Raw genomic sequence first — 13,623 nt, 5'->3', positions numbered from 1 at the left:
AGTACAGTTGCTGTGTTGGCAGCATCTCGTAAGTGAAGCAGGTTTCCTTAGTGTTGGCTCTAAAGCAGAGGGGAGCCATAATTCCAGTTGTGTTTGAGCTCAAGCTGAACGTGCAGAGTTAAACGCAGGCAGGGTTTGTCTTCCCTTCAAACTCTGCCCAGAGAGCCTGGCTGCCTGCAGTCCAGTGTTGGATTTGGGGCTGTGGTAATGGTCCAGCCTTGTTGCTCTTTTGCTTCTGGTCTTAACTGTGCTGAGAGGACACTCAGAGATCCGGTTATGGGTCGGTTTTCTTCAGCTAGCAGGACAGCTTCCTCCTTCTGACGAGCTTCGCTCTTTGTGTTGGCAGGTCATACCTGGATCATGGTTGGATCCAGGTATGAGCAGTCTCTTGCCCTCCTCTGTGTCCTCAGAGCTGAATGTTTATGCCTGCTCTTCCATTTTCCTTAGGAATGTTCCTTGGCCCAACAGCTTGTTGTCGTTTACTCTTTTGTCTTGAACCCGGTGTAGTACATGCAGTAGTTCTGCCCGATACAAGTCTTGTGCTTGCAGTCAGTGAGTTGCCATGTTGCTGACCCTCCTGGTATCTTCAGCTACAGAAAATCCCGTGGTGGAGAAATGGGTGATAATGAGGTTGTGGCCTGTCACTAGTCTGCTAGAAAGGGATTGATTCATTCTAGGCAGCAGCCTTGATCCTGTCACCAGACCATGATCAGACATGCAGTGTCATTGCTCAGGTAATTTCACAGGACACTTCCCAGTCTGGGTTAGCTCAGTCCATCCACAGCCGGCCAAACGCTGTCCGCTGGGGAGCTTCTCTGTCTCGGAAGCCCATGCCTGACTCCTGCGCACAGTCTAGCTCGCTGTGCTCAGACGTACTTCCTGGTGGGACCGTGCACTTCACGTTAAGTGTGCCAAAAGGAGATTTAGAGGTTATCTAAATAAGAAATAAATCAGGGGAAAGGAACAGCTTGATGGACAAACCCGTGAGGGCTCCAGTTCTGTCTGAGTAAAGGAACAGAAATTAGGTGGCTTGGGAAGGGGCGTCCCCTCCCCTGACAGTCAGCACAGGCAGGTGTCCAACAGGGTGACTCAGTTCTGGCCATTGTGTGTCCAGTGCTTGAGGAGCGTGGATGGGTTGCTGAGGGGTGTCACCAGGGAGATGTGAAAGATGATGTCTGGACATGCTTTGTCACACAAGTCGCAAGGCACCTTAGCTAGCCCAGCTGGGATTCCCTCTTGCATACGTAGCGAACGTGAAACAGAAGAAGCACTGACCAGTGAGGGAGTTTGTCTGGGGCCTGGACTACTGTGTCGACTCGCGCAAGGGGGAGAGGTGGAGAGGCCGCCTCTCACTTGGTGCTGGTTTCACCTGCCTTTCCGTATTTTTCCACGCTTTGATCTCTCACGTTTTGAGGGTTTTCTGGCAGACACCAAGGCAGCAGGAGATCCGCTTCCCTTTCCTTGCGGTGGCCACCACAGCAGCACTTTCTCAGACACCCTGCTGCGCTGTGGCCCCACGTGGGGCGTGTCGTGGGCGGTGGGGTGTGCGGAGGAGCAGCGGCGCGGAGCCAGCGCTACTGAGGAGCACCTTCCTTCCAGAGCCAGCGCCTTCTGCCAGGGATGCTGGGCTTGGTGAGAGGGACCCGAGTGCAGGTGAGCTGGCGTGCAGCCAGGTCACCTCTTCTAAACAGATTTCTTTTTTTGCCCCCACAGAATCTCAGAACCTGCCAAAGCAGCCCCCGCTGATGCTTGCCTTGGGCCAGGCCTCGGAGTGTTTGCGGCTCATGGCTCGCGTGGGCTTGGGCTCCTGCTCCTTTGCCAGAGTAGACGACTATTTGCACTAGCCACCAGAGCAAGATGGAGTTGACATCGTTGAGTGCTGCCCTTCACCCTCCGTTGCTGCCACTCTACACCACCACCTCGTTCAATAGCCTGACCTCCCTGGCACCAACACCCCCTCTAGCACACACACACGCACGCACACCAACACAAACACTGCCTGTGAAAGGATTGAGTGAGTCCCTCACTGTGTGGCTATTCCAGACCCCAGGAAGGACTGGCAGATCTTACCTGTCTCCCTGCCGTTGCTGCGGCTCCAGCGGCACTCAGTATTTCGCTGGTTTTTCTCATGTAGCACCTTCCGATGTAGGGATTTCTTTATTTTGATTTGAGTTGTTTCTCATGGATCCACCAATATTTTATCTGGAGAGTTTTGCTGAGCTGGTTTCTGCTGATTTACTGAGGAAGCTCATCAAGTTGGTGACAGTTTGTTCTTTTCTTCCTTTCTCCTTCCATCGTGCACATACGGCATCATCTGCTGTGCTAGTGATCTGAACTCTTCTCGCTGTGGCAGTTCAGAGGGGTTTTTTTTTATTTTATTTGAATCCTGTTTATTAAAAAGGTCTCTTCCACCTCCACAAAGTCATTGATGTATTTATTGCCCACAGACTCGGTCCCAACCATACATATCATGCAGCCCTACAGGAGACCTGGTGAGGTAGGTCATGTCACGCACAAAGATGGGAATTGGAGGAGCATGGTCCTTCACGGTTCATGCCTCTTCTAAGAGCACAAGACTCTCAAACGCTTGTCTTTGTGAGTGGGGAGAGTAGAAGACCTGACAGTGCCCGTGTTAGTGGCCACACTGTAAAAGTATCTCACAGCCCTGAGAAATGGGTACATCCAGCTCCCGCAGCAGCTAGGACAGGACTGATGGATATGAAGCCACCTACCCGCTGTGCTGGTAGGAGCAGCTCATGTTGGCCTGCGAGAAAGTTCGCGGGTGCTGCCTGGTTGGGCTGTCAGTTTTTGTGTTAAATCACAAATCCCCCTTTTTCTCCACATAGGAGGGCACTGTCACCAAGACTAAGTAATAATAGTATGTACTGACCTCCCCACATAACGCTGATCTAAATGAGCACTTTTGAATTTTGGAAGTGTCTTGAGAGCACGAGGCTGAACTGTGCTCGCCCTGCAGGTGACACGTGCAAGGTCAGGTAGGGGGTTAGGGTCAGTGTTGGCTTTGCAAGGTCTGAGCTGTTCAGAAGGGAGCAGCAATATTTCTTTAAGGTTTAACTAAGAAAATTATTTTAGTTTTCAGGCCCAAAAGCAACCAGCAAGGATCTGTGGGCGAATAACCTTCAAGTAAGATGGACAAATGTGTCTGTGCTGCAGCATGTGTCAGGCCCAGGGACTTCAGTGCTAGTAAGTTTTTGGCATTCGGACCTCTCAGTGCTGCTGAGTGTGTACTTACCCGGCGAGGCTGTACGCTTTGCATCTGCCGGGGCACCCTTAGGAGACTCCAGGCTGGGGCTGGCTGCATGGGTGGAACCGTAACTGCACCAAATGGATTTTAGGCCAGTAGCTCTGAGGAGGGCTCAGGGGAGCTCAGACCCAGCATGTATTTTACTGCTGTTCATGAGGTTTTTTTGGAAGAGTCAACGAAAGATGAATAGATTGTGTTTAAGTTTGTCCTTAAAATGGATGTTAGCCTGTGCCAGGGCTTTGGGCAGCAAGAGTGCTTGTGTGCCCCTGAGGAAAGGAAGGTGGTGTGTGACTTCTGTGCAGTAGCCCAGAACTTTAAGGATTTTCTGTATTTGCAGGCTTGACTTGCGCCTGGAACATGATGTCTGAAATCAAGGCAGAGCAGGGGGGTAGGTGTCCCCTGCACTGCAGAAGACTGTGGCAGTGAACGTGCAGATGGTGTTGAAGGTGGTTGGGAATGCCTGTGACTACCTTTTGGTGAACGTATACAATGTGTAGGGGCAGTGCTAGAGCCATGGCGGCCTAAGAAAGCAGGCAAGGTGAGATTTAGAGGTGGAGGAGGCATTTTTATTAGCATCAGGTCTGAAAAAAGCAGAGAGGGAGCTCTGTGTGTCGAAGCCGTTCTTCTAGGCAGACGGCAGCAGAGGACCGCAGTAAGCAGATGAATTCAACTTGCAAATCTGAGGCTTCTGTTTCAGTTCTGGGGAACAGCTCACGTGCCTGAAAGCTCATCTGCTGATTTCCAACTCTGCTCGTTGTCCTGGTGGTGGATGTTACCCCAGCCTGCAGTCCTTACCTTGCTGCAGTTGCAGAGACCTTTACCCCGGCAGGCAGGAGTCCTTTCTGAAGCCTCTGGTGTGGGACCCGCCGGGCTGCCCAGCCTGAGCTGTCGTGCCCTGGTGCCATTGCTGACCCTGAGGCAGCACGTGAACTTGGCCTCCTGAGTGTCTCCTGCAGGCTTTCCAGTTTGTAGTCCCAGGCTTGCAGCACACTGATGGGCTGATTGTGGGTACTTAGGCTGGAAATTTTACTCTGGTACCTGGCTTTGCCTTTCACATTTGGCGACTTCTGCTCTGTTGGTCACCATTCAGCGTGCTGCTGTCTGGCTGCAGTCAGTCCACTTGCTCATCTCCGTGCCAACACCATCTTTGTCTCTTTCTGAGCTTTTTTTTTTGTTCCTTCTCTTTGTGGTTCCTTTAAGCCAAGACTCTTTGCAATGTGTGATGTTAATGCCCCACTTGGTCTCTCAGCAAAGCGGTGCTGACTGTCCTAGAGCATGTTTCTTGTTTTGGTTTCCCTTTCACTACAAAAAAACCAAAGATGCTCCTAGATACCTGGTTATTCAGGAAACGCGTGATGGGTGGTCTCTGGCTTGTCGTGGAGACCCTCCCTGTGGTAGAAACCATCTTGCTGTTGTGCCATGGTTAGTGCTGAGAGGCCGCACTCTTAATGATGACGGTGAGCCGCTCTGCCACTGACGATGTGCGTCACGTAGTGGCGGCGGATCCCTGTGGACTGGACAAGCAGCGGTGCTTTCCACTTCTTGCACTCAAAGCAATGGTGCTAGCTTGAGTTGTTTTTCCCTTTCCACTTGACCCAGTTCCTAACTGGCTCACAGCTGTAACCCACACCCATCACTGCTGCCAGCTTCTGTACCTGGTGTCTTGATGCTGTTCTTTGAGGAGTGCAAAGGCTTTTCAGCTGTGACATACCTGTCCTATGCTTGTTACTTGAGAGTTTTTTTTATTTCAAATGTTCTTGCGGTTTCACTGGTGGTTTCTGCTTGTTTTGTTCAGAATCTGGCTAATACGGCCATGACTCAGTGTGGGGAGGTGTGTTTGCAGTGTGTGGTGGGGTGCAGCTGTAGCCTCCACCTACCACTGATTCCTAGATGAGATTTCTGACTTGGTTTTCCCAGGTTATTTTTCAAAGCCTCTTGGTCTCTGAGTGTCCCTGGCAGCTCCTTGATGGTTCATGTCAGCTGAAACTTGGTTTGGATTGTTGTGGTCATTTAAAAAAGCAAACATCACTAAGCTGAAATGAGGTTTTTAATTCTGAATGTGTTTGTGCACCTAACCTGCGGCTAGTGCAGTTTAAAAATTACTTTTCTAACAGCGATTTGGGATTTATTATTCAAAGTGCCTCGTGCTTTGCTCAGAAACAAGTGAACTATGAACACCCCAGCTGAGACTCTGCTTCATCTGGGCAGTCCCTCACAGTGTCACTTCTCCCAAGAGTCCTTCAGTAGCGCCACGTAAATGATTGTGTAGCCCGTAGTAGAAACTTTTGGCTTCCTGCTCCTTGGTGAGGGTGGCGAGGTCTCAGCTATGGCCCTGTGTTATAATGCCGAGGGCGCTGGACATCACACGAGGCTGACACGCAGGTTGCTCTCTGCTGGGCTGACTTCAGATCCTAGAAGTAGATTTTCCCAACCACAGCCAGACAGTGCTCACAGGTGACATTTCTCAGTGAGCAGCCCCAAGAGAGGCTTTCTAGCCGTGGCATCCTTCCCAGGACATGCGAAATGCTGCAGCTGCAACAACTAAAGCTCTTCCAGCTGTTCCATGTCTGCACACTTGGAGCATCTCAGCTCTCCACTGATCAGTCCAGAGTCACCACCAAAGAGCTGGTCTGCAGAGTGGCAGGCACACTCCAGCGACATGCTCTGGACACCAGCCACTCTGCCTGCCTTCCTCAAGCTCCACATCGCAGCAAGGACCGTTCAGAAGGATAACATTTCACAGGGACTTGGTGAAAGCCTGTTTTCAGGGGTGGGGAACTGCAGCCCTGCCCATCATGAGCTTTGGTTTTGAGCCTAATGCTCTGCCTGTTAAATGACCCTTTGAGAACAACATTTTGGGAACTACAGACCTGAAGCCTTGGTTAAAGCGTCCTTCAAGGGTTCTGTGGAGAGAGCTTCGTGGAGCTGAATTACATCACCAGGCGCTTCTCCCCGCAGACAAGGGTTCCTGCTGTCCCCACAAGCAGTGAGTGAGAGCAGTCACATCAGCAGTAACATGGGAGAACTTCAGAGTGAGATGAAGGATCAGTTCAGGAGATGGAGATGTTGAAGTATGTGAGATAAGCGGAGGTGTGTCTACCTCATACACCTTGTACTCCAGCCTCTGACCATCTTTGTGGCCTCTGCTGGATGTGTTCCAGTTTGTGGGCATCTCCCCTGTACCAGGGGAGCCAAACTTTGTTCCTCTTAGTTCCTTTTGTTCCTCTTGGAAGCATCTTGTTCCAGATGATTCCTTTTGCTGCTCTGTGTTTCTGTCCTGGCTGGTATTTAACAAAAGCTGATTCGAGCAGGGAGGGCAGCAATCTGTCACCCGTTCACCCTTAGATGTGTTCTCAGAACCAGTTTGTTTTGGGAAAACTTACTGCTATTAGGTCTCTGTTCTTGCTCCTTTACCTCCCACAATCCCAGCGTTCTCCCACCTGTGTGACCACCAGAAGTGGTATCTGCAGTGTTCGGTGCTACGGAGCTGCTTTGAGACCAGGGTCAGCTCTGCGGCTTGTGCCAACAGTATGTTTGTTGGGCTGAGATGTGGCAGCTCCAGCTGCTCTTCCTGACTTGGCTTCTGCTGCGCTGGCCCAGAGGGGCAGACCTGCGTGCAGTGATCCCTTTTTGTCACCATGCAGGATCCTGTCAGCCTGCAGCTGGGCTGGCTGCAGCACTTCTGCCCTTCTTTTGGAGTCTGGTTAGAAACAGCCTTTGCATGTGGCCAGCAGAATGGAGAGGGACTGCCAAAGCAAAGCACCAGGTACGTGGCATCCAGCTCTTGGGGAGAGGTGGTCCAGTGGCTGCTCCCCATCGCCTCCAGCCCCCTGTGCGTACCAGAACTGTATATCATTGCTCTGGGACACGTGGAAGATAGGTGGTTATCGGTGCTATGGCCTGTTCCTGTTTCTGACGTGCTGGTGGTGCTTGCTGTGCTGCCGCCGACCTGATTTGGACACCGGGAGATGCAGCTGTGACTGGTGTGGAGAACAGTCCCCTCAGGGGTCTTGTTTCTCGTGATTGCTTACACCCAGAATTTTCCCATCTGCTTCTTACACAGTGACATCTCAACCTGTTTCGAGCTGTGTCCTTATTTTTCACATAGTCTTATTAAGGCATCTTTACCATTCTTTAAATAGCTTTGTTCTTGAGGCTCCCTTGAACAACTGGAACAACCAGAGCTGGTGTAACTAGCTCTGGGGATTGAATTCTTCATTTTCCTCCTTAGGCCTTGGGGATGATGAACCATCTCCTTCTCCAGCAAGGCATACCTTGTTGGATTGCTGTGATGCTGCTGGGCTTCGGTACCTGTCTGTCTTAATGCTCACGTAGCACGTGCCGCTCAGATGCAGGTTTCGGAGTTCCTTCTGCTATCATGGGGTTGACTGAGGAGGTGAACCATGGTAGCCAGGCTGTACGGCAGCGTGTAAATGCCACGAAGCTGCGCGGTGCACAACGTGGTGTTGGGAGGTTCTTTCCATGAAGAAGCGCTGTGCAGGCTCCGGCAGCCGCACAGGGTAGCGGGCAGAGAGGTCCATCACGCTGCGGTGCTGAGCGCAGAGAGGTCCATCACGCTGCGGTGCTGAGCGCAGAGAGGTCCATCACGCTGCGGTGCTGAGCGCAGAGAGGTCCATCACGCTGCGGTGCTGAGCACAGAGAGGTCCATCACGCTGCGGTGCTGAGCGCAGCGAGGCCCTGTGGGGCTGCTCGCAGCAGAAAGGAAGGAACATGTTCCTTGGAAACGTGGTCCTGGTCACCCGGGCGTCCCCTTTGCAGAAGGAGCAACTTCCTTCGAACCCTGCCCGTGTTAGAAGAGCGGGAGCGGTGGATCCGGAGGGCAGCAGGTCTCTTGTAGAGAGCTGGTGTTGGGACTCCATGTACGGGTCTGTCCCTAGGTGTTTCTGCGAGAGGGCTGCGGGGACAGGACAGGGGATGTGTGCTGTGTGCTGCCGGGACCCTTCTGCCCCAGCAGAGTGAGGGATGGACAGAGCTGCAAGCCAGCAGCTCTTGCTCGGAGCCAAAAGCTGGCTGTGGGCCATGTCCCACCTGCTGTGTAGGTCGCAGAGCCAGGGGAAGCTTTGGCAGCGGGGTGTGGGGAGCTACGGTGATGCAGGGAGGAAAGGGGAGCAGCCGAGAGCCTGGAGACCTCTTCCAGAGGGAGCACTAGCTGCTCCCCACCATCCTTCCCTGCAGCGGGAGGTGGCAGGTGATGGATGAGTGAATGTGGCATGTCTGTCCCCCTCCTCACATCTCACACCAGCACTCAGAGCCTGCAGCCTTGAGCTGTAGCAGTGCCCCAAGCCCAGGGCTCACCCGTTGAGGAGCACACCTCCTGCCAGCTCTTTTATTTCCAAGAGGAAGGTGTAACTCTCTTCTGCTCGCAGGAAGCCGAGCCCCGTGCAGGATTTGCACTCACGTTGCTGCAGAAACGTTGGTGGAGGCCATGCAAACCTCTGCTCCTTGTCCAAGTTCCTCTGGCCAAGTGGACCCCTTTTCTCTGGGCGCTCTGCCTGGGTCCGGGCGTGTGCTCTGACCCCTGTGCTTGGGGGACCTTCACCGCATCCTTCCCCGGGAGGGGGCACAGCGTGTTTTTGCAGTCTGGGCTTCTCACGGGCTCAAACTTAGAGAAAGGAGAAGCAGCAGCAGCAGCTCTGGGGATAATCAGGATTTTAAAGGAAATCTTAAAAATACAAGTATGGTGACTCTTCCAGACCAAGGACTCTGCAGAGGTGTTTGGTGGGGCTGGGCTGGGTGCCCCCTGCGCACCCTCTTGCCGGCTCTCCAGCCAGGAGGCAGGAGGTGGCTGCCGGCCCCTGAAGCCCTTGGGTGCAGGCTGGTCAGCGGTGCGAGCCCCAGGGACCTGCTCACCACGCAGCAAACTCTTCTGCTGGTTGCTCACAACTCAGGTATGACACGCGTGGCGGGGGCGCGGGCTGCCAGGTCATCGCAGGTCCCCAGCCAGCCCGGAGGAGCGGCTGCCACCACGCCGATCTCCCGCTGTCGCTCCGGACTGGTGGTCATTGCCTTGGGAGGGGGGTCTCCCTCTGCGGTACAGCATGGGCTAAACGGGCGTAACACGGAGTGTGCACATTGGTTCAGTCTAAGCTTAGTATTTGTGAATTAAGTTATCTGACGCTTCGCATGAAAACTTTAAAAAGGGGAGGGGGGGATTTTAACTGAGAAAAAGCCTATGAAAATATACTAGAAATATGGTAAAGAAATCGACGTTCTGCTGTATATTGACAGAATTATTTTTATTAAAATACACATCCATGTGCAAGAGCTAGCGTGGAGCAGTGTGCTTTGTCAGGCTCTGCCGGCCGGGGAAGGCGAGCGGCGGAGCTGGCGCAGGCAGCAGCGTGTGTCCCCCCACGGGACGGGGTCCCAGAGTGGGGCTGCCTGCCCGCGGGCTGCCAGGCTGCTCGGGACCCCATCGCCCCGGGACCCCCAGCTCGGCGGGGATGAGCTGGTTACAGGGTGTGTTGCCGGTCCAGGGGCGAGCTGATGCTGGCAGCGGTGGCTCCCTGTGCGGATGTGGGTCCCTTGGTGGTCAGGGCGGTGGGCGCTGGGCACGGGCGTTGCTCCCTCACATACAGCTGTCAGGGGGAAGCCAGCGGTTATTGCCCAGATGTTCAGGTGGGTCCCACCCAGCTTGGCTAGCAGGGTGTTTGAGGGGCAGGCTGTGATGCAGCAGCTGCCGACACCTATATATATGTCTGCTGACCCCTCTATATATCTCCACTCTGCTCTTGTCTCAGCATAGCAGAAAGCACGTCATGTCTGTGCTACAAAGCTTCTTTCGGAACGGCTTCTCCCAGCGGTGCTGAGCCCTGCCGGCAGCGGCGCAGGGCGAGCACCTGCGCTGGAGCCCCTGGGGCAGACCCGGTGCCCTTTCCCCGTGGCCCACCTCCTGCATCTCGGGCCCTGGTGCCTTGAGTCCAGTGACGTTCCCACCTGGCGGCACCTCACGTGAGCGGTCCCTGGGGTCTGGACCAGCCCAGACCAGTCCAGAACATCAGTACAGCTCCATTCCCCATGAGCCAAAACAGGCCACTGGGGTGGTGAAAGCCTCAGGAATAACGTTGACATGCCCAGTGGAGTATCATTTTATGTTGTTGATGAAGAGATAGTGACTAGTAAAACAATATTTTTTTTCCATCAAGGGCTGCTCTGTAACGTGGGCAGGTGACATTTGTCCCACATTTTCATCACCACCTTTCTCGCAGAGGGTGTGATCGTCATCCCCATAATAATACCGACATGATCTGCTGGGCTTCCTCAACGTTTTCACCTCTGGTTGGCAATAGCATCTTGTAACACCTTTCACATCTTGTCGAGACAGCTCTTTCTGCAGGTCGGTAATTTCTGGATTAGCTGTGTGCCATGGCAAGAACTACTTTTTCTCCTCAAGCATCGTGTTGTCTACCTGCAGTGTTCTAGTTGTGGGCCTACGTGGTTTGATTTTCAGTGGTGGTGGTTTTAAGAAAAAAATGGGGGAAATAGTCTTTGCAACCCTCAAATTCAAACGATTGGGGAAGGCTCTTAGTAAGTAAAATACTGAAAGAGCCTCTGAAGTACAGACTGGGATTGTCCATCCACAAACTGGCTACTTTGTGTGGCTACTTGCACATCCCTTTTTTCTTCCAGAAGACAACGTGGCCATCATAGCCCTCAGTGCTACGTGCTGTGAGGGCACAACCTGGAATTTTGTGTCCATAATCAGCCAAGCACAATCCGCATGGTGGTTGTCCCCAGATTCTGATTCTGCCTGTTTTCCGCCACTGCTTTGTCCCATGGCACTAACAATTCACGGGCAAAAATGTCACCTGAGATGCTTTTTCCTGTTCTCTGCTTACATTTGATGTCCTAGAAAATGCAGCCCTGCCCTGTTTTCTGATCATGAGCACAAAACGCTGATGAAGCTTTAGAAGCAGGTTAAGGCTCAGTCCGCGGCATGCGCAGTGTTCCTTGCCTGCACCTCCCTGAGGTTTTCTCCCATGGGCTTTGTGCCTCTCGCGTGAAACGATGGAGCGTCAGCCTGGTGTCACCAGTGGGGTCCTGTGCTGCTCCCCCCTGCCCCAGCCCTGCAGGGGGGTCGGCAGCTGGGACCCCCTTTCTGCTGCCCAGCTGAGGGGGTTGTGTCCTCACCCTCCTGGCACTGCGGATGTTTTTCATCTCCCTTGCTTACTTTGCGGTGGCCACCAGCATATTCGGAAGCTGACAAGGTACTAAGGGTTTGGCAGACTGGTAACTTCTCCCGAACCCTCCGCTGCCACCCGCTAATTCGGAGTGCCTGCAGCGCCCGAGGGCTGAGGGCATGCTGCAAGGATGTATAGCCTTACCTATGGGTATGGGCAACCCCACCTGTGGGTCCCTGACCTATGGGTCAAGACCTGGCCCCACCACCCTGTTCCAAATGAAGCACACCATTACCAGGCGCGGTTTGCTCCTGGAGGAGCATGTGCCCATGGCAAAGGGGGTTTTGGCTGCACCGTGCCCTGGACTTGTAGGATCTGCTCCTTGCACTGAAGAATCAGGAAAAACTCAAAAAAGCAACTTGTGGCAATGAGTCTTTATTATAAATATTTGCTCCACTGGATGCATCCTGGCAGGGCAGTGACAGTGGGAGGGACATGGTGGCCTGCTGGTCCATGCTGCTGTGACACCTGGTACTGCCAGGGTACGGGCTGGCTGCACCTGCGGTGACAGCACCCACCACCACGGGAGCCTTTGGAGAAGTGCTGTGAGCATGGTCTGCTCCCTCCAGAGACGGGAGGGCTGGACGGGTGAGTCTGACGGTGGACAGCAGGAAGAGGATTTCATTTTTTCCTTGGAAGATTTTTCATGGCTCTCTTCACCCAGAGCTTCTGGGGGTCAGCACAGATCTCGGCACCGTTCGCAGCCACAACCCTGCAGTGAGAAAGTGAGGAAAGAGAATGAAAACATGAACCATGAGCCGTTCCCTTCCCATGCACCACTACTCCCCTCTCTGCGTGCAGCCCCATCCTGGATGGAGGCTTGGAGTCACCTCCAGCAGCCCGTGCCCTCCTTGGGCTGATGCTGCGTGTCTGAGTCTTCCCAGACCGCTGGCAGCAGAAAGCACCATTTTTCCCCCTCTGCCCACCCCACAGAGCTACTTTCCTACCACAGCCCCCCTGGCACGTGGTCCCTGCTGGGACTGAGCTGTCTGTGGGGCAGGACGGGATGGGGGATGCTGTGCCGGGGGTGGGGGGCAAACCCCGGGGGTACTTACACAACTGCAGGCAAGGAGCAGTCGCTGGATGTCTCGTAGAAACTCTGTATGTGTCGGATGGCTTTCTGCGTGTACTTGAAGCAGCATTCGATGGGAGCGAAGTGGGCTGAGAAGGGAAGGGAGAGATGTGAATGCCCTCGGCAGCACTTTGCAACCAATTGCATCGCCAGACAGTGATGCTGCAGAATACTGAACACGGGACGGGGGCTGTGGAGCTTCTCAGCAGCTCCCACAGCATCCCACAGTGCGGGCTCGTTCCCTTCGTGTCAGCGAGCGTGGCACTGGGAAGCGTGGGCAGCAGTGGGGAGGGGAACGGCAGGGTACCCGGCACCCCCAGCCCACATTGCTGCAGCTGCCGAAGTGCGCGCTGAGGCTGGGGTGCTCGGTCTGGGGACGAGGTTCTGCGAGTTTCCAAGGTGGGAGCACAACCTCCAAGGCGTTCTGGGAGGCTCCCAACAGCTGCACGTGCTCCCCACCTCCAGCCACTTGCTCCCCCCGCTGAGAGCTGGGGCGCCTGGAGCCCCCTCCCAGCCTGGCACATGGCTCCCTGCCCGCCCTTCCCTGCGCCCCGGGATGTGCCGCCCCACACCCGTCCCCGCTCCCTGCTGATCTCGCCTGCCCCCCACACCCCGGGATGTCCCCAGTGGGGGCTCCAAGCCCCGTCCTGCGGCGGTGGCCCACGGGCGCCTTACCTGCGGCGTGGTGCCGGGAGAGGGTGAGGAGCAGGGCGAGCAGCAGCGCAGCCCGCGCAGGGAGCATGGCGGCGGCGGGAGGGCTCTTGGTGGTGCCTCTGTCCCGCTCCGCGCCACCTCCCGCCCTCTGCAGCTCCGGCTCTCACCGCGCCGCAATTTATCCTCTGCGTGCCACCCACTTTGACCGCTTTTCTGAAAACTTCAGACGCGTTCTAAGAAGCCTCTTCCTGGTCACCAGGACTTCTGACATTTTTTATTTTGGGGGCACGTCCAGCAGTGGGTGGAAAAGGTCGAGGAGCAGGGCAGCCACTTCTGCTTTCTGCAGAAGAGCCACAAGGCCGTGAGGGGCTGCCAGGAGGCTTTGGGGAAACGAAATTTACCCAGGAAAGCAGATTAAAAACAGCTTTATG

The 13,623-nt window shown here is 54.5% G+C and overlaps 2 protein-coding genes across 9 annotated transcripts in view; one reads left to right on the top strand and one right to left on the bottom strand.

Annotated features, from left to right (window-relative positions):
- The window catches only part of RANBP10 (RAN binding protein 10), an 87,754-nt gene that overhangs the window by 73,054 nt on the left and 1,077 nt on the right, over positions 1–13,623 (top strand). For 6 of the 8 annotated variants that reach the window (XM_040615658.1, XM_040615657.1, XM_040615663.1 and 3 more), the window contains one exon: positions 8,980–9,550. The exons of 1 other annotated variant lie outside the window; for it this stretch is intronic. In XM_040615658.1, coding sequence (XP_040471592.1) covers positions 8,980–9,392 — 413 coding nt within the window. In that variant the 3' untranslated portion in view covers positions 9,393–9,550. Of the gene's footprint in view, positions 1–1,713; positions 2,418–8,979; positions 9,551–13,623 lie in introns of those variants that run through there. One more of the 8 variants, XM_040615659.1, reaches the window with a different exon arrangement.
- Positions 11,796–13,615, bottom strand: CCL17 (C-C motif chemokine ligand 17). The gene is made up of 3 exons (XM_040615752.1): positions 13,214–13,615; positions 12,522–12,627; positions 11,796–12,178 (listed from the first exon to the last, which is right to left on the bottom strand). Exons 1-3 carry the CDS (start codon positions 13,278–13,280, stop codon positions 12,088–12,090), a joined length of 264 nt encoding a protein of 87 aa, XP_040471686.1. The 5' UTR covers positions 13,281–13,615; the 3' UTR covers positions 11,796–12,087.

The sequence above is a fragment of the Falco naumanni genome, chromosome 15 (genome assembly GCF_017639655.2).
Source record: "Falco naumanni isolate bFalNau1 chromosome 15, bFalNau1.pat, whole genome shotgun sequence".
Taxonomy (NCBI): Eukaryota; Metazoa; Chordata; class Aves; order Falconiformes; family Falconidae; genus Falco; species Falco naumanni.
This window is presented reverse-complemented; position numbering and strand designations above follow the sequence as displayed.

Bases quoted from the DNA above. Each gene is read 5' to 3' on its own strand.
- CCL17 (XM_040615752.1), bottom strand. From the start codon at position 13,280: ATGCTCCCTGCGCGGGCTGCGCTGCTGCTCGCCCTGCTCCTCACCCTC. The intron at 12,628-13,213 runs GTAAGGCGCCCG...TTCCCTTCTCAG, and splicing joins CTCCCGGCACCACGCCGCAG to CCCACTTCGCTCCCATCGAA. The intron at 12,179-12,521 runs GTAAGTACCCCC...TTCTCACTGCAG, and splicing joins TGCTCCTTGCCTGCAGTTGT to GGTTGTGGCTGCGAACGGTG.